The 25,843-nt window shown below is 34.0% G+C and overlaps 1 protein-coding gene across 9 annotated transcripts; it reads left to right on the top strand.

Moving 5' to 3' along the window:
- Positions 1-662: 662 nt before the first annotated feature.
- On the top strand, positions 663-25,576 carry Bap170 (Brahma associated protein 170kD). 9 transcript variants are annotated; one of them, XM_064218437.1, is made up of 37 exons: positions 663-997; positions 1,088-1,178; positions 1,534-1,643; positions 3,307-3,428; positions 3,810-4,019; positions 4,108-4,352; positions 4,641-4,822; positions 5,139-5,232; positions 5,389-5,550; positions 5,679-5,843; positions 6,263-6,364; positions 6,434-6,580; positions 6,661-6,830; positions 6,997-7,115; positions 7,192-7,274; positions 7,366-7,455; positions 9,009-9,089; positions 9,160-9,246; positions 9,391-9,421; positions 9,723-9,772; positions 9,947-10,429; positions 11,261-11,350; positions 12,779-12,874; positions 13,533-13,634; positions 13,945-14,047; positions 14,588-14,665; positions 15,320-15,420; positions 15,563-15,652; positions 17,888-17,989; positions 18,421-18,813; positions 19,016-19,123; positions 19,378-19,478; positions 20,451-20,613; positions 21,052-21,198; positions 23,248-23,283; positions 24,914-25,005; positions 25,355-25,576. In XM_064218437.1, the coding sequence occupies exons 1-37, from the start codon at positions 903-905 to the stop codon at positions 25,455-25,457; spliced, it is 4,824 nt and encodes a 1,607-aa protein (XP_064074507.1). In that variant the 5' UTR covers positions 663-902; the 3' UTR covers positions 25,458-25,576. The 9 variants fall into 9 exon arrangements, with proteins under 9 accessions (XP_064074507.1, XP_064074504.1, XP_064074506.1 ...); XM_064218434.1 differs by having other exon boundaries at positions 7,366-7,485; positions 9,950-10,429; XM_064218436.1 differs by having other exon boundaries at positions 7,366-7,485; positions 19,016-19,096.
- Positions 25,577-25,843: the final 267 nt, after the last annotated feature.

Here is a 25,843-nt window from a genome sequence, read left to right as displayed (position 1 = left end):
TTTGCACTTACATTGCATACGCTAGCTGAACGCTACAAGAAAGATCATAATAATGTACTACAGTATTGTACATCTTATAAAGGTCTTCAAAAAAGATGGTACAGGCCTATCTCTTAGGAATACCTAGAATAACCATTTTTTATCCTTTACTTTTTACGAGAAATAATGGCTTATTTTCGAAGAGATTTTAAGCATTACAGCATTAATCCTTATCCAATTAAGTACGTTAAATTGTGCATTGAATATAGATCAACATGGCCCTTTACAGCATGTAACTTAAATGAATATTTTTGAAATATGTCATAAAAATCGGCTAAATTGTACTTTTTGTTTGTTTTTACATAAACTTGCTATCATTAATGAAGCTCAATGCATCCATAATATTGCATACAAACTGTATCAGCATTCTTTATGACTTTGTAACCATATGATTTATATATGAAAATGTTTTAGTCATCTTGAATATGATGTTGTAATCGAGCGTGCTGACCGAACTTATGGTCTGCATTTCTAAAGCATTATCTTCTTTCTTTTTTTATAAAATTATTAATTTAACGTGATAGCGTATTGCAAAAAACCTTCGCTTGTCTTCATCGATGTTATATTTTTGTAAGCGTGTAACACCGACACTAATTATACAGTAGGTTATATAGAAACACTGATCGCGTCGTCCGCCGTCGCTAGCTTTGCAGTTTAACTGTCACTGTCAAATGTGTTAGAAATTCTAATTCCGGACAATCGGCATTTTTTCCAATTATAATAAGTTTTGAATAACAAATAAAATTTTGAATATGTCACATGTCTTTACTTTATTTATAAACAGTATTGTTATTTCTTAAAAGTCTGTACTTCATTAATACGTGAATAGGCGTCCGTCTAACGCCTTTTATAAAATCTAAAAAATGGCAAAATCTCAAATAAATACAAAATCAAGAGATTATTTGCGTGACAAAGAAGTATTTTTGAAAGAACTGAAACAGTTCAACGAAAGCAAAAAGTGAATATTACGTGTTATTATTGTAACATTTAAATAAATACATATATAGTGAATTAATACATATTTAAATAACAATTGTTTGTTTTTCAGCATACCATATAAAATACCTGTAGTGAACGGAGTGGACATAGACTTGTATCTTTTATATTCATTAGTTTTACAACGAGGTGGCCTGAGTAAAGTGAGTTAAATGAAACATCATACATATTAAATTTAATAATAACCAAAAAAAAAGTGCAATATTTAAAAAAATAAACAAAGATAAAATCTGATTGCTTTTGTTAGTACTGGTAGTTTTAACGAGCCATTTATATTTTGAGAATAATTCTTTGTTTGTTTTAATTAGTATTATTGTTTTAGTATACAATATATTTTATTTTTAATATTTTACATATAATATCTTTAATTATATATTTATTGAAATAATTAAAAAAGAGACCAAAAGAAATATTATGCTTTTTTAAATTAACTATTTCTCTGTTAAATAATCTGTAGCTAAGTTTTATTAAAATATTAAAGTTGTCTTCATTTTGTAGGTAAATCAAAATGATACATGGGAATCATTTCTACGACAGCTACGTCTGCCTCATCCCTGCGTGAATGGATCAACATTGTTGAGAAGAATATATGGCACATATTTGGAGAAGTATGTCATAATATTCTTTATTTATCTAAGACTTAATACTTTCACTAGATATACATATATATATATTATTATTTTCTATATATACATACGTAATTCTTATAGGTAATACAGAGTTTACAGTCTTTAGAATCTATACTAATATTATAAAGGTGACAAGTTTGTTTGTTTGAATGTGATAATATCAGAATTTAACAGTCGGAAACAAAAACATTTAATACAGGTTGAATAACATTTGGCAGTTAAATATTATGATAGTATCAATCTAGATAATCTATCTATTTTGGTTCAATAGGAAATCAGGTTTTTTTTTATAAAATATGTAGACAGAAATATGCATGAACAGACTGACAGACAAATGACTCTAAACCTTCAGAACACAACAATACCTAGTATTACAGTATAATATTTGACGAGTGGGTGGTTCCTGCCCAGATGGGGTTGCACAATGCCCATCACGTGAACAGTACATTTACTAGGGTAAAACCTGTGCTAATGCATCTCAAGTTTTTTACATTTATATACAAATACTACACAGTATCCTTAAGTCTACTACAAATTGCAAAATAATAAAAGGGTAATTTACAGAAAAGGTTTCAAAGTAATACATTATTTATTTTTATAAATGTACTATGATCAATAATTATAATTACAGTTTCTATTTATGTGCAAATTATTTGAAGAGTAACGATTATTACATAAAAGTAGGTAATCATGATTATTTTTATATAAGCAGTTAATTTTGCCCAACTCTAGATAATGATGAACATTGAAAACTGTATAAGTAACAAATAGAATTAAATTTATCTTTTAATGGAAATTGTTATTGTCAACTGTTTTTAAAATATCAATATAATATGTTATTCTTCAATTTTCTGTAGAAATTTTTATAGATCAATGAATCATTCATACATTGTGTCATGCTAGGTGATAACTTAAGTTGCATTAAGTGCGATTATTCCAAAAGCCATTTGTCAATTTTAGATATTTTTAGTTTATGTGCTGCATGTGAGTGTGTATGTGTATATAATCACAAATATTATAGTGAAGATAATTTATTCCATATATATTTTTATGGGATTTATTTTATATAATATAGATATAAGTCGGAAAATAAAAGAACATACAAATCGTAATAAATCACTGAAATAATAATAATTATTTCAGTAATTATCATTAAAATCAATTGTCACTAATGTTACGTTGCAAAATTTTGTAGAGCTTAAGTAACTTATTTCTTGAGTAATATTATTGTCACATTTTATCCTCAAACATTAGACTACAAGAGTCTTATTTTTATATGCTAAGCAAATTATACAAACGAAAATTATTACTCTAACCTTCAAGGACACTGGTAGTCTCAGTAATATTTATAAATGACAACTAAAGTTGAGTTTACAAATGAATACAATAAATTAATGACATTAAAGGTTTTTTTTTAAATTTGTTGGTGATGGTAAGTAAAAATAACTAATAAATGTGTGGTAACTAGTTACAATGGTGGTTATTGCTACCAGAAGAATGAAATTTAAAATAGGTACATAAATATGTACATCCGATGAGTATATGTAGAAAATGTGTATGTGAAATCAGAAAATATTTAAGAACAGGTTTTAAAATTATCAATAAACTTTAAAATAAGGCACAATGATTAAATTATTTGCAGATATGAACGAGCTAAAGGTCCTCCTGGGAGGGACGATGATAATGACCTTGATGAGGATCCTAGAAGAGGAAGAGGTGGCGGTATGCCAAGAATTTCGTTTGGCAGTGGTACATATATTTCAGGTATAGTGTGAAAAGGAATATGCCAATTTCAAGAGGCTTTATTTAACCTGCCTTGTTTTATAACCAGAATGTAGTAAACATCTCATTACAATTATAGACTGCGAAATATTATGATTTGCATACAATGAAATCATAGTTTAATTTATGACTTGGATTTTTTCTTCAGTACTTTAGCTTTGTGTACTATGTCTTGACAATTTGTCTGATATTAATTGTGATGTATTTTAATGGAAAAGTGAAGGAAAACATTGTGATGAAATAGGTCTGTATTTCGAGTGGCGGAATTAGCTACAAACTTTCACCTCACATGGAGAGAAGGCCGCAGTGCCACAGTGGGACTAAACATTTACAAGCTGTCACTATACTTAAATTTTTCCACAGCTTCTGGTGAGCCATTACGAACTGGCAATCGTGTGGCTGGTCCTTCCGAGCGGCTCACACTATCTCTTCTATCGCCTATGCCCAACGAACAAGACTTTGCTGTAAATGTCTGCACAGTACTTGCGGCAGATCATTCCAACCGCTTACCTTTGAGCACTACACACCATATATTGGACTTCTTACTGGCCCATGCGGGTGTTTATAATCATTGTAAGTATTTTCAAATCAGTATTTGACCTAACTCAATGATTTATTTTAGTAACTTTTGTTTTTATGAACTATATGTATTTACTCTTAGCAAGTCTTCGAGACACAATCGGTCGATCATACTATGAAGCTCGCGGACGCTATCCTCACGAGTTTTGGCAGTTACGAGCTGGCGGCGGTGGTGCTAAAGAGCTAGCCGATGAGACCAAATTTATGCAGCCCGGTTTAGAACAACCGGAACTTATGGTCCAGGCACTCGCTGCTCATAATACCTTGACGGACTGTTTAATGCAGGGTGGAGAAGAGGAAGACAGCTTAGAGAAGATTATAGAAGATGTGAGTTTTTTTTTCTCCAAATTTGGGCGTGTGCCTTTTTGAGTGATTTATAAATCTTTCATGTTCATTTTTATTGTGATAATGTCTAGTTTTCATTTTGGTTTCAGATATTTAACATGTGAAATATTATAGGAACTACGAATAATATTATTTTATGCTCCATCAGTAATTATTTCATTCATCATCATTTTGATAGTTATTTGCTTTAGTAAATAACATAAAAATTTGCAAAATAATATTTCCAAAATAAGTACATGTTACACAATTTTAAAATAATGTCTCTTACAGGATATTCACGAAGATTGGGTTACGGAGCCGTCGGAAGAGGACCAACTTTTCGCTCCAGAGCTCACGGGTGGGGCTGGGTGTGTGTATACGCAGAGAGTACTACAGATTGCGTCTATAGTACGATCACTATCATTTCACGAGGAAAATGTTCAATATCTAGCAAGAAACACAACACTTATCCGGTAAGTATTTCTTACGTTTTGTTAATAAATAATATCATACTATGTATAGTCAAGAATTTCTATTATCTAAATGTACTATGGGTACAATTCTCTTTATGTCCTTGGTTTGTTATATTACAGTATTGCATAATTTATTGTAGGAAAGTTTTTCTTGCGATGAATAACAAGATTATATAATTACAAATTAATAGACCTGTATAAAATATATTCTAATGACATATATATAAAATTTCTAATTCTAGATACCGTTTTAATTACTTATTTTACCAAGAGATCTTTGATTTTATCTTGCTAAATAGCTTAATTTCTGTTTCAGATTCCTCTTACTTTGTGCTAACTGCTGGGTTGGTACTTTAAGGCAAAGTGGGCTGGATACATTAGGAAATGTCTCAACAGAATTGATTATCAAGGTAATACTGGCTAGATAGTTGAGGTGAACATTGTAAAACAAACTCTTAACATTATTATTTAATACATATATAAATAATATATTTTGCTAACTAATATAATAGGGGCTATTTACTAAGTTGATCATAAATATAATATTCATCGTAACTATTTATTAGGATCCTGCAACTTGTCTCATATCTCGGCATGTGCTATCAACGATACAATCGGCGCTCGTTTCACAAGATCGCGCAAGAGTGTTGGCGGCCCTGGAGCTGCTCAACAAATTAGCGCAGAACGAGGCGAACGAGGAGGCGCTACTGAAAGCGCTCGAAGCTAAGGTACACGTCAGCCGGACAACTATGTCGCTATACGCACTAATGAAACCGTTTTATCGATCGAAACTAACACATGGTTATATCTTCGTGCGTGCACTCTCGGTTCTCCTCTGATCTCTCAATGCGCGCAGGTGTACAGCGACGTGTGCGCGCTGCTGTCCCTGCGCGACATCATGGTGCTGGTGTGCACGCTGGAGTGCGTGTACGCGCTCACGTCGCTGGGCGACCGCGCGTGCGAGGCCGTGGCGCGCGTGCCCGGCCTGGCGCACACGCTCGTGGCGCTCGTCACCGTCGAGGTACCGCCCGACTGACTAGTTCCTATCGCATCTATATCGATCTAGGAATTGAGATAAACGAACAATAGATTTACGTATTCCGTACAATTTACTAGTAGTTAACTAATAACAATTCTTGATTTAAATATTTAATACAACACTAATTCACTTAACTTTCACTTTAATTTTACTTCCAATGTTCCGATAGCAGTTTTCTCAACGTTCAAAACGTATTTTTTTTGCAAATCCATAACGAATATCATAGATTCAATTCGAGCTCTCGACCAATGGTATCGCGTCAATTCAATATCAAGTGTCATTTATTTGGCTTTTGTCGACGGTACGTATGTAAGAATGTCATTAAAGTCTCTCGCGTTGCCGGCGCACGAGGCGCATCGAGCTGGCTCATTAACGTTCGAACGGGATCACGGTGTCCGCAGGCGCAGAGCTACGGGCCGCGCGCGTGCATCCTGATGCGCGTGGTGGAGACGGTGAGCGGGCCGGGCGCGCTGGCGGCGGGCGAGGCCGAGCGGGCGCCGCAGGTGAGCCGCGCCGCCCACGGGCCGTCGGGGCAGTCGGCACGGTCTAACGAACTCGATCCGCCGTTTCAGATCCCACAAAACCAGCCAGCGAAGCCGACGGAGCCCCCGCAGACGTCGGCGAGCCCGGCACCGGCCCCCGCGCCCCCCGCGCCCTCTCCTGCTCCCGTCGCGATGTCGTCGCTGCAGCAGTCGCATCTGCAGCAGAGGACAGTGCAGGTGCGTCTAAATACTTCGTATCGGTAGGAGATATATAAAAATCGATAGTGTCTAATACCGACCTTCTACTTCTTCCATAGGAAAACGAGCATTTCGCGCAGGCGTGGCTGCGAGCGACATACGAGCCGCTGCCGGGCAGCGACAACAGCGCATGTGACGCCGCGGAGCTGTACCGGCAGTACCTCGCGTGCTGCACCAAGCTGGCGCGCAAGGGGGTTATCGCGCCCGCGCACTTCCCGCGCCTCGTCCGGTGAGTGTGAGCGAGTCGGAGATGTTGACCATGAGATGAGACGGACTATTGAAAGCATAAGATGAAGTTATTTTATTAATATTTGTCAGGCGTCAATAGCCGCTCTCTCAATCTAGTTTATCATATTTGTAGTTACTTACGTAAATTAATGTTGATTTTCATTCAGGACGGTTTTCGGGGGCACAGTTGGACCAAATACCATTACGACTGCATCCGGGGAAACGCAACACGTGTACATCGGTATACGAGCCAAGAATTTGCCGAATAGAAATAATCCTCCTGTTGGTCTGTATCAATTATTTTCTGAATATGATAATATTTGTACGAGATACGTGATAACTGTATTTGTTTCGCCACCCAGGACCTTCTTCGCCAATTCTAAAAGCCCAGCTAACAAATAAAACGGCTGTAGTTGAAACGAAACCACCAGTTGTGCAAACGCAGGTATGTGTACATAAATTGTAGCCTGTTAGGTGCTGTATGTTTAAGTATGTATAGGATTATTTTTGACTACTTTGAAATTGTCGAATTCCAGACCCCGGCTGCGCCCGCTCACCCGCAGCTGTCGCAGGCGCTAGAGGGCGCCAGCAACACGTCGCTCATCAAGCACCTGCTGGCGCACAAAGTAAGCCCGCCCGCGCACGCGCACGCGCAAGTAAGTCCCACTACACTAACAACACTAACCCGGACCCCCCCCCCCTCCCGGCCGCCTGGCCACGTAGCTCTCTAGTCTAGCATTTAGGTATGGATTAAAGAATCTTAATTTTATTGGAGGCGATACAGTTGTGATAGTAATATTAGTGTGTTTTTATTAGAATTTTATTTGGCGATAACGCTTAAGCTAAGACTCGTTTGTTTTGCAAAGACCGTCAAACATTGATTATGGTCTTAATAATTCATACTTTTGTTATCTAAATTATCAATGAATAGAGAATTTATATCAGTAATACAAGAATAAAAAATATGTACCCATAAATAAAATACAGGTGACATTTTGAAACTACCCATGTTTGTACCATTTTTTAAAACAATCTGAAATACTATTAAATGAAACATAATTACATTTTCACAAAATGTTTGATAATTTAAGCAGGTACAATAATCATCAGTGTCTACTGATGTACAGTGACGGGTAAAAGAAAATTATGTAGTGTTTATTCTAAAGAAATTAACAAAGTGCATGTAAAATGTGTATCGAAGTTTATATGAAACGTAGTGGCAAGTTGTAGCGGAGCATGTCGAAATAATCTAAACTAACATGATTTATTATAACCTAAGATTATTGGCATGCTTAGAAAAAGCTTATTCGAAGCATGAGAGGATATGTAACGTTTGAACTAAATTTTAGTTTGTAATTTAATGCCGAAGTGAGAGCATTACTATACGGTCTTAAAGACTGCAGTAGATATGTTTTGTCGAAAGTTTAATTATACTTTATGTAGGTTAAAAGATTGAAAATGGTGGAGAGCTTTTTGTACTTAATATAAATTATAAATACGTTGAGTAGAGATGAGTATATCATATGTGGTTATTTACTTTAAAGAATTATATTTATGATAGTATTTTGATAACAGGTTTCATAACAATGGACAAGTTTTGTTTTAAATTGGGTTTTTGAGTTTTCGTTTTTATATTACGTCAATAAAGGTGATATAAAAACGAAAATTCAAAACTCAAACTCTTCATTGGAAATAATATTTTAAATCACGTATATAAAGGAGTCACAATTCACAATGACTGTCACGTCTAATGTTAACATGTTTAGACACAAACAAATAAAATAAATAATGTGACGTCATATTCGCTCGGAAAACTTAAACACGGCATCTGTTCTTAGTTTCAAAACATTTTTAACAATTTATAATTTTTTTTAAAACTTAAAAAAAACATATTTATTTATATACATTTTTGGTCTCTTTATTTCGACCATTATAAATGTTCACATACCCAATTAAAATGTTCGAAAAGTTGACGATTACAGCTCATTAATGTAAATGGTATTCTTCTGTCTGAATACTGCTAAAAAAGTCGATAGACCTAAACTGCTATATATTGTACATCATATTCTATATAAAATACTACTATGCAAAGGTTTATTATCTATGGTTAAGTGCAGATAAATTTCGAAAATTTCAACAAAAGATCGGAATGAAAAATAAAGCATGATTATATATTCAGGTTGCCCAAAGACAACAAAGTCAACAACGAGTGGTACCAGCAACAGCGGGGACTGTTGTTGTTCAACCTAATCAATCATCAGTACGTATATGCTTAATTATAGTACAGATTTATGTGAAATAGATGCTGATTTGATTTTCAATAATTACAGAGTATGGAGGTTGATCCTGAAGCTTTGATCAAATGTACGACAATTATACCAGGGGGTGTTGCCAATAATACGACTCAAGGCGAGAAGGTAAATTTTTTTTACACGTACTAGAATTTATTTTGGAGCCAATGTTTGTACCCAAGTATAAAATTTTGTTACTGAGTAACTTGGACATGTGATATATCTTTAAATAAAATTCGAGTTAACTCCAAACATTTTTCACTATTGCAGATGGTCTTAAACGCCGGAGAAGAAGTTATAGGTAAATATAAATATTTTGAGAATATTATATAATTACTAGTTTTCGCTGACGGCTTCGCTCGCGTTTCAGGGGTCGGTTGTCAGGTATTATTCACACAATATCTTTATAAATTATAGCTTATGTTTTATTCTGATGTTATAAGCTATATTATTGTAAAGTTTCATTAAAATAGATTCAGTAATTTTTGCGTGAAAGAGTAACAGACATCCATACATACAAACCTTCGCCTTCATAATATCAGTAAGGATTAATTTAGTTAACGTAATTTTATTCAATTTAATATTTGTCTTTTCGTTTTCAGTACAAAAAGATGACCCGGCACAAATACAAATCGATGACCAGTTGACAATTGTGAGAATATTACTGTATATATTTTTCAAAATCATTATTTTTTTTTAAATAAGATGATTTTTGTGTTCTTTTTCGTCTTTAAGTTATATGAATATTTTTAAGATTATCTTCTATTCATTTCGTTAGAAAACGTCCATAGAATTTATGTAGAATCATCTTTCCAATTCTCGACAGAAGAGCGCGCAAAATAAAATGCTAGCTGATCTCCTTGAGAAAAAATCGAACCCACCCGTCCAAGTCGTCCAAATGGGACAGCAAATAAACGCACCGACTATACAAATAACCGAAACAGGACAAATCGTACAAGTTAAAACCGAAAACAATCCTCTAATTCAAATTAATTCGGAAGGCATACAGCCGAGCGCTCCATTCTTCCAAATAAAAAACGATCAAGGTCAATTGATACAGATTAAAAACGATCAGGGACAGATAATACAATTGAAAAGCGACCAATTACAAGGCATGATACAGTTTAAGAACGATCAAGGTCAAATCGTACAGATAAAAAATGACGGACAAAATGTTGCACAGATGATACAGCCGAGTGTTATTCAAGCTGTCAAAACGGATAAAGATCAAATCGTTGAAACAGTGGTGACGGACCATTCGTATACGGAGCCGCCGGCTAAAAAGCTGAAGATCGAAGAAAAACCAGAGGTAAATGAATGATTGTTTAATTTTTTATAGAAACGAGTATGAGGTATTGGTGTCGATCGAGGTATAGTCGTGGATAGTTTGATATTGATAGACTTCGACATCGGTTGACCGATCACCGAATGTTGTAAAATGTATGTATTTTACACGGAAGTTTTTCTATTATCTAAATTGTTGTGTCTCACCGATAGATGGCGGTACATCAACTAATTTACTATTTTACCGATAGTCGATAATTGGTGTTTATATAAACACAGACAGGGAAGAATCTGCAGGGTTTTTCTAGTGTTACATTTTGTATGAAACATATACTAAAAACTAGTTGTTACCCGCGACTACGCGTTTTAGGTGTTGGTCATAAGAAAGACTGCCCTTCCTTGGAGTTCAAGCTTGCTTTGTACTAAATTTCATCAAATTCGATTCAGTGTTTTGGCCATCATGGAGCCACAGACGGAATAAATAATATTAGTAAAGACTAACTAGATTTTTAAAAAATTTACTATAGTTAATGTAGCTTTGATATAATCTAAGGTACTTGTTAATGTTAAAACTTTGTAATTATATTTGTTATTTTTTTTTAGGCAATATCGCGCTTTATTATTAAGAATAGAGTTTTGTTAATTTATGAACTATTTGATGTAACTTTTAGCTTTAATTTGGGGCGATAGTAATATATTATATTATTAGTTAATATAATAACACTGATTTAAAGGTCTGGTAGGAGGCCATACTTGATTAGGCCACTCTTGTATAGAAACAAACCTATGCATATACTTGTTAACGTCTGTACTTAGTGTGTAAGGTATAGTTATTAATATATAATTTGATCGTTAGAACAATTCTCCCCAAGAGAGTGTGTCTAAAACTGCCGCTAATCTGTACGCGGCCTTAGCGGCTTCCGCGTTAGAAGATGAAGATGATTTGGTAAGTTTATATAAATTTCATATATATAAGCTACTGACACGATATATAACACTGGAAACTTATTAATATTGTTTATAAAAAATAATGTTGGTACACCTGTTTTGAGATTAAATCGATCTCGAAACTGATTGACCGATCATTAATATCGACCCATATATGTATTACCCTTTTCGGAGCGAAGTTTCCTTACGCGGCTTACAGTAAAGTATATAGAATACATCAGTTCAATTAATCAATCAGAATCATGTTTTGGAGAAACCGCGACGTAAAGAAAAAGCGTGATACCCTCCTCCTTTCTTGATTAAAATTCACGCGTGTTTTTATTAACAATTTTAGTTTATTGTGTCTGTCGTTTAATATTTAATATAAAGTGAAAACAACTTCGTTCCGGTTTCCGGTTGTCTAACCACCCTGCATTTTATAATCAATAAGATTTTTATGCTTTTTACTTTGTTGTAACTTGTCGCTAGATGGCATTGCGTCACATGCCCGTGTGTGGCAGCGATGTTTTTTTATACTTATATATACAGGCAGGACAGCCTGCCGGATTTTACTAGTAATATAAATCGGTACAGCTAGTCGGTCATTATTTCAATATTTATTTTTTGTATTTCATGTAAATATCGTGTCAGTAGCTCCTCATTTGTCTTATTTAAAAGCAGTTATATTATGTTAATAAAGTAATTCGTTGAATTTCTTTCATGTCTGTACCCAAAGCGGGCCCGAGGGATTATATTGGCAGGAGCTTTGACTGCTAAGGTTTTTACATAATTTTAGATAGGAATAGAAAAAAAAATTCTTAGTCACCGAAGTGTGACGGACGCTGGCGCTACTTCAACTCGTAGACAGCGTAGATATTGCGTGCACGTTTTAAGCTAAACTGTAATAACTTTAAGAAGAACAAACCAAGCTTTTATTTGGCGGCATTTTAAAACGATATCACAATATTAGTTCAAATCTATCAAATGATTATCTCGCAATGTATGACACTGCTACATATATAGTTAAATAAAAGCTTGTAATAAGAGCTAGTGTAGTGTAGTCGGCGACATGTACGCCTCCGACGGGCGGCCGTTAATTGGCCATCCGGCTTACGTTCGTCACACGACGACTCGGGGGAGACACTACTGATTTGTATTCATATACATATATTGTATTTGATTGTATTCTATTGTAATTTATATTATGCCCGCGATTACACTCGCTTCGTAGTTTTCGTTTCACAAATATATATATATATATATAATATCAACGAAATACTGTTATTATAATAATTTTGTATTACCGGATTGGTAAGTAACTGCGTAATGATTGAACGCACTCCTAGGTATATAAAGCACACACAGTATGTGTACTTACATACATTGTTAATAACTAATTTTATAATTACGGTATCAAATAAGCTACAATATTGTTCCACTAATGTAGCTCCCCCCAAAACAAGACGCCGAAATTATACCATCGGTACTGGTCGCGGGCTCCTCTGACAGTCAATCGGTTATTATTCAAGAGCCGATATTACAAGTAAGGATCGTTTTTTTTCAGTGCTTGGCGAGGTATACATGAAATGCTTTGGGACTATTCGGCTTTATACTTGATAACACTAAAATGTACACACTAATTATTTTTATTGTAAATAGGAACTAATGTAATTTAAATAAAGATTCATTGTAGATATTTGTGAATGCATCTAATTTTAATTAATTAATGTTACGACTGACTAATGGTAATGGGAGCTTTTTATGGTATATTTTATTGTAATATTTAGAAAGATTATGCATTTCTAGCTTGAGACGCTGACAACAGACGATTAGGCTTCTGTTGACTCTACTTAAAATAATTTTTAGCTTAATCTACTAAATAAGTAGCGTTGGAAAAATAATGTTGATCATGATTGTGTTTCAGAAATAACTGCGTGTTCGAAGTAATAATATTTGTAATACAAATTGTTATTACTTCTAATATATTATTATATGGCATGGTTAAAATATTGGAAAATCCAAGGTAGTTCTGTAAGCGTCTAAATTGTTATACCTCTTGTTACAGCTGAGTCACTAACAACTTAACTACGTACAAGGCATTTTTAGCTAGTATATTAACTTGGTGTTTAACTTGGCGTCGTTGCTGGTTCTACAATATTCGGAACAAATATATGTATTATTATTAACACCCGTATCTGTAGGTCCAACAACCAACAATGCAAGTTCAACAACCAACGATCCAAGTGCAACAGCCAATGCAGGTCCAACAGCCTACTTTGCAAATGCAAGCGTCGACCATACAGGTACGTTTAAAATACTGCGAATGCTAGTGGTCGGTCATTGGTCGAAATCAATTAATTCATTCATTGATAATAAAAAATTCAGATACGTTGATTCGAAAGGTATGGAAAGTGAGGCTCCACTGAACGATACTTTGTCATACAACAAAAAACGCAAATGTCAAAAAAGGTATGATTGATTTTTAATTTTGACATTGGCCCTGTGATCGTATACTGTGAATGTTTCATATGTAATATATGCGCATGTGTGCGTTTATCAAACGCATGGTAGTGTGTGTAATGTTTTCTTATTAATTTAAATTTTCATATTTAGGTTCAGCAACCAACTCTCCAAGTTCAACAACCAATGCTCCAAGTTCAACCGATGGATGTTCAAAACATTATCGCTTCTCAATCAGGACAATTAATATTACAAGGTAATATAATTTGTTTTATTGTTATTATTTCCGTTTAGGTAATGCAATTGTTTTTATTGTGTCTGATTTTTAAAGATATATTTTTTCATTAATTTTTAAGTTTTTTTTCGATTCTGGAATCAAATTATATGTTGGATCAATGCCTCCTCTCATATTAAAAATAATGTTAAGTTTGATTCATTTACAGAATACTTATAAATTAATTAGCCTTATATGTTTCGTTTCGGCTGTAATACATATTAATGTTTATATAGTATTTATTTAAGACAGTAATAAATATGAGTTTTTTTTTTATTTAATAGTCCCCTCTATCTATTTAGTACTGTCTAGACGTTTTATATTTTAGTCTAGCTTTATATTTGTATAATAATAAAAATTAAAAGTTTTACGTTTTACTGACTTTAATTAGTAATGTGTTCTAAATAAATAAATAACAGTTATTTGTGTGTGTGTGTGTGTCTTTGCAATTCTTGAGATACTTTATGATAATGTTATAAAGAATGTTCGAATAATTTTAACCAATGTTACTATTGCCTATAGAAAAACCAGTTACATCTCAGACGACACAGTTCATGCAACAGCCGATGCAGATTATAGCAACACAGGGTACATCACAAGGTAGGATACTCATTTATTGTATTATACAATATATTAGGGGTGACATTGTTCTGTTGACCGTCAGTGACAGTGATTTCTTAAAGGAAGTTTGTCATGTGCGTTGGGTTACATTGTGAATAATACAATTTTGTAATACAAGTGCTCAATTATTTCACTGACCACTCTCAAAATCCGTGGGGATGGCGTTCATACTACCGATGACTGCGTGTTTCTATCGACTTTTACTGAGATCTTATAGACAAAGAAATCATTTGATTGTCAATTGATTGGCCCGACCCCTTACAAGCTAACTATAAATCCGTTTATTCGCGAAGCGTGTTTCTCAACTTAAATTATCGGCGTGCATTAAAAGTATTATCTTAATTGTATTGGTTTTGCTGTCGGTATTCTTGTCGGAGCCATATCACGCACACTAAGACATGTCAGCACGAGACTCACTCATAATAATGCACGCTGATAATTCAACGTAAGAGATGAGCCTTCTTGAGCGAACAGAGGGCGAATGATGCACATTAAATAATATATTAGTAGGATAACGAATATGTCAACTTAACGTGTATCGCCGCGTTAATTAACATTGAAACCGCATTGAGCAGCCACTAGACTATGAATGTGTGTGTATATCAAAATGTATTAAATAATCCTTTGTTTCAGCTGGTCTAAGCTACATAGCCCAGAATATACCCGGCAATATGATGCAAAAGACAATTATAATTGTACAAGGTCCCACCGGTGGCGGACCCTTGACACTCACGGTATATTCATTTTATTATTCAATTTTAAAAGGTCATATGTTTATTAACAGTAATCTGTTTCCTAGAATTATCGTTCTTTAATAAATATATTGTAGTAAGTAACGTTGATGATAAATTGTATGTTTAATAAAATTTATAAAAGGTAAACAACCCAGCCGGTCTTGACGAGGCGACGCTAAACACCCTTATTGCTCAAGCAACAGAGGCGATAACGCAACAGCAAATTATTCAGGTTATAACTTGTAGCCTAGCCTGACTAACTGCATAGTTCCTTCATTAACATTTTCGTTTCTGGGCATTTTTTTTTTTACTTTAGCGTTTCTTCACCTTTTTTTAACTTTAATATTTAGTTTTATACTAGTAAGTTTCGGTTTCGTTTCGTTCGTTTTTCGAAATTAACTTTTCATAAAATTCTGCGCATCTAATTGGTTGGTATATGGGACTTTTTAAAATTGTTTCAAGATTTCTTTATTTATTCGTTTGTGATTGGTTAAATTAAAAAATGATTTCTTTTTTTTATGCTGAACTTGTAATTCTTGTAAATGATTTATTATTTGCATAATTATGTTATCTAGCGAATTCATTACTGTAATTAAGATTTCATTAGATTTTCCTTATTCGGCCGAAATTAATTTTCACATCTAAAATTTTTAGATTTAAAATCGAAAATTTGAATAGTCAGACAATATTTTTTTAACCAAATGTCATTAGATGTCAGAGCGTAGAACAAAATTGAGATAAAATTATGTGTGTCAATATTAAATAAATAAATATTGGACAATATCACATACATTACTCTGAAGCCAATGTAAGTAGCTAAAGCACTTGTGTTCTGGAAAATCAGAAGTAACGACGGTACCACAAACACCCAGACCCAAGACAACAAAGAAAACTAATGAACTTTTTCTAAATCGACTCGGCCGGTAATCGAACCCGGGACCTCGGAGTGGCGTACCCATGAAAACCGGTGTACACACTACTCGATCACGGAGGTCGTCGTAATATTCTATCACTTGTATTAATATATATTTTATAAATTCATTTTGTAATATCAATTTTCTTAATACAGTACCCACTAATCATATCTATACTAATATTATAAAAAGTAAAGTTTGTTTGTTTGTATGTAGTTACCAAAAAGGGGTAATAACCGGGGCTAATGATCCAATTCTAAAAAAAAAATCACTCGTCTAAAGCCACATTTTCCCCGAGTGCTGTAGAGTATAAACTATATGTATATAATATCATTTTCATAATTAATAAATTCCATCAAAAACAAGTTTTATTAATTATTACTAGGATAACATGACATTAAAGGAAGTTGCTTGATTAGTATAAATGCTCACAATAGCCTACTTTGATAAAGTATATTTTGATTTGATTATTAATTTCGGTCGTTACAGAGTTCGAACTACAATGGGTACTACAATTGACATTTGTAAATAAACAATATAATGTATGATTTTATTCGACATTGTTTAAATAGGAATTCAACGCTAGTGTGACTAATCGCTACAAGCTTTGAAGATTTTACCAGCCAGTCATTTTTTTTTATTTAATTAATTATGCACTTTGTAAACGGCACTTCGCTTATTAACATTATATAATTTATCTGGCAACATTCACGATTTGGGAACATCTACTATACATTTAATACATCATACTTGTAAATATTGTGGTCAGTTCGTGATCACAAGTCAAATGGAACTCTGTCAAAGTAGCAGGTAAAATTAAAATATATATGTTACTGTAAAAGCTCGAACTACGATAAATCCTAAGATTTTCCAATAAAACCTAAGATTTACCAATTGTTAGTGGTAAATGCCCAAAACGGTTTGCGATTCGAACTTTTGCCACCATTCGCTTGAAAAAAATCATGTCATAACGTGTTCTAAAATAATATCCGAAATGAAAATGATTTAAATAGGTTAGGTTAGTTATTTATTTAACGTTTTGGGCATTTACCATTAACTATTGGTAAATCTTAGGTTTTACTGGAAAATCTTAGGATTTACCGTAGTTGGAGCTTTTACAGTAACAAATATATATATTCTTAAAAACTAAATGTTATGTATAAAATGTATAATACACATCGCGAATGTTTCAAGTTTCCCATTATTTTCATGTGGTAATTAATGTATGAAATGTGTTTTGTAATTACATATATTGAAACCTTTGACCTTGTATATAGGTTGACGAGAGAAGGTTTTAAATAAAGAGGTTTTATAGGTATACAAAGGGTTCCTACGAATTTAATTTATTATAATTTGTATTGGTTGTAGAAATGCTGATATTTTGATTGAACTACCTACCAAACTCGACCAAGACCGACTTGATCTCTGGAGATTAGATGAATATTTATGATTATGGTCTATAAATAATTTCGTATATAATTAAAAAAAATATATATTTGCAAATGATACGTTGAAATGATGAAGTATACTTTATAAATTTGAATGTTACGCAGAATTCGGGCGTGATACAGTCGACTCAAAGAGTGATAGTGAGTCAGCCGGCTCTCGTGAGCACGTCACAGCCCATAGCCGTTGTTAAGACCACAATAACACAGGTTCAATTCACGGCTTATGAAACTGCATGTTATACAGTAGATTGGAAGTCGTTGGAAATATATTTTGAACATATCGTTAATTTTTATTTAGTTATTTGTTTGTTTAAACAGAACATTGTAATCTGTAGAGCTGTTATTTTGTAATTTTTCTTTCGATTATTGTGGAGTAGTCATTATGTGTAGTTTATTTTTATTTTTTAAACACTTGTTTAGATTTTATTTAAATCGTTATAAATGTGCGTACAATTGCTATTCAGTTTTTATACAGCATGTGTACTAGTTGGTTGGTTTTTTAACTACCGTGGTCGCTCACTTGGTTTTGGGCTTATTTTTTATATGGTAAATGTTTTTTATTTGGTGTAATGTTATAGCTGATTAAATATGAAAATGTTGTTAATTATATGTATTAAAGTTTATTAATTATTATTTAGAATGCTCCACAAATAACGCCGAGTCAGCAACCGATAATAACAACGCAACCGCAACCACATAAAGCTCAACTCGTGAACCAAGCACCTACACAACAGATCGTTGTGACGCAGAAACAACCACCGGCACTTATAAGTACTTCATCGGGCAACCCGATAGTTGGAACGAACCAGATCATACAAGGGAATCAGCAACTGTTGCAAGGCAACCAACAAATTATAGCGGTTTCAAACAACCAGCAGATAATAGTGAACACACCCATGAAACAAGGTGTCGTACAGCACAGGGTTGTTCAGCAACCACAGAGAAGTCAAATTACAACGGTTGCTATTTCGAACAACCAGACATCGACGACGATGAGCGAAAGCAAAACTGTACCCATTCAAGGCGGAACGGTAAGTTTCATTAATATTTAAAAAAAAAAAAAAATATGGATCAAAAAATAATAGCTTCGTACCAGTTCGTGAGGTAATCTTTCATCAGTTATCTCTATATGTTGACTTTTTTTTATAATTTCATTAATGATTTAAAGAGCTAAACGTGATGTTCGTAATTCTTCTAGAATGTTCCATGTTTTGGATTGATTTCGTATTTCAGAAGTCTCAGCAACCAATAATACGACAGGTGATCACGCGGCAGCCGGTCATGATGGGGAACACCAAGATAGGCGACAAAGAGGTGCTTGTCACGCAACCTGTAGCTGAGGTACTTATGCAAAATTTTAGGACAACAATTGACTAAAAGTTTTTCAATGATTACAAATTAGGTAATTGGAAAAAAGGTTTAAAACTTCATAAAACTATTTTTTCTCTGCACAGATTAAAAATAATACGAAAGGAATTAGTCAGTTTACGCGTTCCTAAAATTTTACATGTAAAATGTATGTAATAGACTGCATTATTTTATTCGATTTTTTAATTTAATATAATACAGGATTAATACTTTTTTTCTCTTGTCAGAAACAAGCAGTTCCTAAGAAGACGGTAACTCCACCGCCGCAGCCTCTCCCGCCAGGCGCCGAGGACACTCCGTGGATATGCCACTGGAGGGGATGTGGCAAGTGAGTATTACCTATACTAATATTATAAATGTGAATGTAAACCTGTCTCGTACTCTTTCACGGCCAAATTGAATTTGAATAAGCTTTAAGAAATCCGAGGAAGGACATAAGGTACTTTTTATATCTAACGCCTAACGACGTAAACCTAAGCGAAGTCGCGGGCGACAACTAATTTTAATATTTAAGTCTTTAGTGAGTTTTGGAAATATTAATATAAGTAGTGGATCGCCCGCGAAACATCGCGTTTATTCATTTTTTTTTAGGATTTTCGAAACCTTTGACAGGTTTTGTTTTGATTTAATTTCGTTGTAAACTGCAAGTCACTCTTTTAAATGCAAAATGTGATATCATTAGTTCAGTTAAAATGGGAGTTTGTCGAAAAACAATTAACTGAAATTTTGTGTACGTTTTTCATTTCTTTTATTATACAGCCGTAGTACCTCTTTTTAAACGGCGAGTTACTTTTGAATGTAGTATTTTTTTTTAATTCTTTGTTAAATCTTAGCAGCTTAGTAAATTGCAATCAAGAATCCTCTTTAATTTTCTGCACATCTGCGGCTGGAGCTCTTCAAAATGAGACCATGACCGATTTTTTATATGCAGCTATCGTCCCGTAATCACTGGGACAAAAATCGGCTAACGCTATTAATGTATAAGATTAGTACCATCGTTGATGGTGTTAAATCTCTCGATTATAATAGTATATGTTTTAATTCATAATACCAAGGGTAAATTATTCGTGGTAGTGAAGTAAGTTTTTAACTATTTGTGAGCAATTTATGCGTTATTACATATCGGAGACTCGATGCCATACATACCCTCGAAAGGAGATATAATGCCCCCGACACTATCGGCTTAATTTAGTATCACAATAGTTTACGGCTCCCCAAGAGCGCCGGAGCGACGTTTCACGTGCGTATCGGTTACGCGACAGAGAAGGAAACCGTTTAGTAAAGCCGAGGAGCGGCGCAGGTCGTTCGGCGGCGCGGGCGCGGTGTTCGCGCACGCGGCGCGCGCGCACTGCCCGGCGGGCGCGGGCGGCGAGGCGGCGTGCCAGTGGCTCGACTGCGACCGCGTGCCGCGCCGCACCTTCGCGCTGCTCAACCACCTCACCGACAAGCACTGCACGCCGCAGGTGAGCCTCCAGCACTCCCGTACTCACGTACTTCCTACGTATACGACAACTATATTTTATATGATGATGGTATCACCATGCGGTCGTGAGAGAGATCGTCGTTAACGACGGAGACCAACCCTCTCTGCTCTCATAATCCGATGGGACGGCATAGGCGTCACGACCGTGCCTTCCGAGACACGAGAGTGTACACACTTCCGACTACCAAACTTCGAGCTGTCTCTGAGATTTTTCGATAGAAAAATCCAGTAACCATTTAACGACCCGACCTGACGTGTAAACGTAGGACCTCGGGATCTGCGACCTTATATCTAGCCACTAGACCAACGAGGCAGTGCATTTTATAAATATCAGTGGTGGATAATGAACGGCCGAATCAAAATTAGAAATGAATTAGATCGTTTGAATTCAATTTAATGTAGCTGAAAAACTTCGCAGGCGTTAAAGGCGGTGTACAACTCGCGTAGACATACAGTCGCCGAATCGGAAGCGAGCAAGCCGGTGTCGCTCGGCTACCCTCCTAATGCAGCTCTGGCGGCACTCAACAAGCATGCCACGGATATGTTCAATCCACGAGAACTCATGGTAAGTTATACGTTACATCTCATACCCTGACTAAGGTGTTCACAACACTTTATTCGGGGTATAAGTCTGACTTTAGACTAACACAGCAAAGCAAAAAGTATCGATAGAAGTGTGTGATTCGTGTACTTTAAACCGCTCATCCAACAAAATGATTTATTTGCATAAAAATATTATGACAATTCACCGATTCATATTTTAAGTAAATAATTAATAGGTCCGTTTTGCTGTCCGTGTATTTGATTACATTAATATTATTTATTTATTATAATTATTTATATTATATATGGTAATACTAATTAATTATATTGTATATTGTAACACTGTTGTGTCTGAAATTAGAAGACATCAGAGTTTTTTGTAATCAATTTACTTTAAAACCATAGGAAAAATAAACACACTTAACATATTTGCCTATTTAACTTTCCTTTTTTGTATTTTTGTAGTTTTTGTTTGTTGTTGCGATAGAGACTTTTTCTTTATTTATATGTACTGTGCTGAATTTGATTTAGAAACTTGATAGGAATGAATTTGTTGAGTTAAACTAATTTTAAAAATTTATAAATAATCTTTACTATATTTTTATGTCATGTTATTGGATGAGCGAGATTTGCACTGAGACTTAATAGCGCACGGCTAACTTATATATTATGTTCATAACATATGTATTAAATAATATAAACATAATAATATTTGAATATATATTATGCTAGAGTTGCAACTTATATTCGGTATTCGATCCATTTGCCTTCTTGTATGCACTAAGAAAAAAATCATGAAGTTTTCTTACGAGCGCGAACCAATCACAGGACAGAATATCTAACGTCATACTTGCGCCAAATATGGCCGTAAATGTTGGCCTACTTTAACCAAAACTATGGTATTTTTATTACAAGCTTTTATTTTGCAATTTGATTAAACAATTTGTGCTAAAATTTTGTAAACAATTGCGGAGTTTTTGGAGGTATAATCTTGTAAGTTAAATTTTATTTGCTTTAGAAAATTTATTAAATAAAGGCTTGTGTTTCATTAGATAATTATTTATTAAACTATTAACCAAGTCAATGAATACTAATGTAATCTCAGTTCAATATATTTGAAAATTTTATATAATATGTTTAGCGCATTTATTGTGTTGCACTAATATTACGTAGCACATTAGACAATGAATAACACGAGGTATGCGTATTAAATAACTGATTTCAAAATGTCTGTATTATATTTTACTTAAATTAAGTGGCGGCAATTGAAGTCTTAGTTACGGGCATTTTCAGTAAAAAAATGGAAACATTTTTCTTAGTTTTACTGGCAAAGTTTGTGATAATGAGATTATGGCGATTTTCATGGGTGACATTGGCGAAATAATTGGTACCTTGGTGGCACACCTAGAAGCAATTAAGCTTAAAATTTAGTGTAGCGACATCGTTTGATTTTACTTGTTGGTAGAGCTGTGTGCAATTCCGTCTAGGTAATTACTCACTTTATTTACATCACAAAGAGAAAAAAATAAAACATGGATACAGCCTAAATAGAAGTAGCATACAATTTTGGCGACCTTATCGCGACATAGCGGTCTCTTCCAGGCAACCAGTGGTGTAGGTGATAATAGAATATGAGATAGGTGGTGCAATGGTAATAGGTACCACCCACTTGTCACATATTTTCCACGTATTCCAGAGAGCAAGCTAGTACACGGGTACAGGGGACATAACATCTTAGTTACCAAGTTTGATGATATAAGGGATCGTTAATATTTTTGCATCGCCAATGGCTCTATGGCTCGTGGTGTCCGTTTAAACTAAGGTGGCCCAAATGGCAGTCTTCCTATTGATTAAATAAAAAAAGGTGACGAATATCTACTAACTTTTGATTTGATCAAAAGTCGATGAGCATCCTCGGTAATAAATAGTATAAGAATATAAAATACTACATTTTTTATTTAATTTTGGTTGAGGAATATAATGTCGATTTATTATGATATAAAACATTTTGAAATCGGTTATCACAATATGTCGCGTAACGTCACCCGTCACTAACTCGTCCTGTGTGCAGCACCGGGCCGATGTGAGTCGCACTCCGGACTTAATGGTGAGATTCGTTTGCTGTTGCTTAGTAACGGGGCTCCATTGTTTTTTGACTCGTTATAACACTTTAATCTGTATTCTTAAAGCGGGTGTGACGGTACATTAATGAAGGTTTTCTGTACCGTTAATTCTATCAGATTATGTCGGATTATAAGAGAGAGAGACAGAGACAAAGAGAATAGAAAGTGTGTTTGTGTTTGCGTACACACTTGTGCACTTAATGTCTTTATATGCCCAACTGAAATTGGTCAGGACATATTTATCTAAAGTACAGTCCGCGCGCAAGTTGTTATAGTCCATTGAAATGTTACATTGACTGATCATTTTCTAGAGGATGCAATTTTGGTAGTAAAAAGTAACATAAACATAATTGTAGACGCAACGATTTGCTACAAATTATGTGTTCACAAATTTTCCGTACAATTAATAGTTTCGGAGATATAGTTCAAAATATGTTTCCAACCCTTTTTTAAAGATGGCGGGAACCCCACAGACTGGGTTAAGGTTATATTGACACCCCCTACATGTCCCACAAATAAAATTGTATCCTTTAGTTTGACTCTAAAATTGTAACATATCAATGGACTATTACTATATTACTTTTTAGTGAATGCACAAGTATCCAGTCGCTAAATATCCAAAAGGATGAAAGCGAATCAGAAGTAGTTTTTTAGCAGTTGTCAGTAATTGATAACTTGATAGCTAGAAACTATATCATGTTCTTCTGTCTCTGTGATTGACAGACGATTGAAAATCTTGTTAGACTTCTGTGCGGATTATAAACGCTCGCACGTGTGTAGGAATTCTTCATACAGAATATTCTAAAAAAATCAAATTATTTTTAGATTTGAAAGATATCGCTTAATACCATTACATACCCATAATTACTTAATACCTTGAAATTGTAATATAAATTTCTCCAAATAAGATTCACTTTATATAAATAAAATAACAATAACAAAGTTCGGAAATAAACCTTAAATGTCGTAGTAATGACGTCATAGTAATTATAATATGGCGGACGGTCGCGTTAATAAGTATATTCGTTGATTCGTTGCTATATATCTACGTGATTCTGAAGTCTGTTTTTATTTTTATATGTTCACGTACACGTGCCTCTTGTTTTATCAATTGTATTCTAAAATTGGAGCCCCGTTATATTTTATTGCGATTGCACAATAGCTGACTTTTTTGTTTGACTGTCCCGTCCGTTCGTTTGTTTTATGTTTTATTTGCGGCTTTTATGCGTTTGTCGTCACTGTCAACACATTTTATATTTATCGTTATTTTACGTAAACAGACAAACAATTTTTATTTATGGGTGTGTTTGTCTGTTTATACGTGGCTAGGTGCAAATGCTTTGTCATTTTATGTTTATCATATTATTTTATATAAATCAACAGAATGTGTTCAATACTTTTTTACGTAAAGTTTTTTTTTATTATATTGTAAATCAATGACATTTGACATTCTGTTTTTAAAATTAAATTTAGAATTTTACTTTCTTTGGAATAAAGTATAATTCTTATTTTATTAAATTTTTGAACGTATTCTGTTGATGTGTTGCTTCTTGTGCATATGTGTGTATAATAATTCTATTCGTGATTACGTTTAATAAATATTTTTATAAATAGGACGAAAATGAAGGGCCTGTGACGAAGAGTATACGTCTTACAGCCGCTCTCATTTTGAGAAATATCGTCATCTACTCGAACACTGGTCGGAGGTAAGTTTTGTATTGTAATTGTAAAGCAGTGATTCAAGAAAAATGTTTTTTTTTTTTTTGTGTGGAAATCCTTCTGAATTTCATACTAAGAGTACCGTAGACAAAACATAATTACAAGACAAGTTGTAATAGAATCCCCATAAATTCTTATTTCACCTAACCGTCATGTTAAAGTATATTATAATTTAAAAAATGACTGTATTAATTTCGATTAAAACGTATCTTTCATAATTAATATATTTAATACACCCAAAAATTAAAAAGGGATAGCGACTTTAAGTTAGTAAATACTTACTGTGCATTCCTCTTTCTTATCATTCATATAATAAACCAAAATATTTATCAACAGACTCCTACGTTCGTACGAAGCCCACTTGGCTTCGATAGCTCTCAGCAACGTGGAAGCGTCTAGAACGATCGCTCAAGTTCTCTACGATATGAACAATATTTGAGAATAGCTTGACGGGCTCAAGCCCGACCAATAGTGAAAAAAACTTTTATTTCATATGAAACGTACGTGGGATTATTAAAATATACTGAAAAAAAAACAAACAAACAAAAATAATTAAAATACACTTAGTGCGTCAGTTACACGTGAAAAAAATGAACCATTTATACGGGAGTAATGTTACATTTTTAAATGTTATGTAAATAAAAATCGACCTTAAAGGGAATTCTCAAATGGACTACATAAATACTTACTTAGAGATCCATATTCTTAAAAAACATTTTTTTTAAAGTGCATTTATCGTTGTTTTTTTTTTGTTACCACATATAGCGTAAACACTTGATGAGATTTAAACGAATTTTAACTTTAACGTGTCATACGTTAAGGATT

Source organism: Vanessa tameamea, chromosome 22 (genome assembly GCF_037043105.1).
Source record: "Vanessa tameamea isolate UH-Manoa-2023 chromosome 22, ilVanTame1 primary haplotype, whole genome shotgun sequence".
Lineage (NCBI taxonomy): Eukaryota > Metazoa > Arthropoda > Insecta > Lepidoptera > Nymphalidae > Vanessa > Vanessa tameamea.
Note: the sequence above shows the minus strand (reverse complement) of the source record. Positions and strands in the feature narration are given on the sequence as shown.

What these genes read in the sequence shown, in the direction of transcription:
- Bap170 (XM_064218433.1), top strand. Translation starts at nt 903, where the DNA reads ATGGCAAAATCTCAAATAAATACAAAATCAAGAGATTATTTGCGTGAC. An exon ending in AACGAGGTGGCCTGAGTAAA is followed by an intron (nt 1,179 to 1,533) that starts GTGAGTTAAATG and finishes TTCATTTTGTAG; the next exon opens with GTAAATCAAAATGATACATG. An exon ending in TGAAAGCGCTCGAAGCTAAG is followed by an intron (nt 5,551 to 5,678) that starts GTACACGTCAGC and finishes CAATGCGCGCAG; the next exon opens with GTGTACAGCGACGTGTGCGC.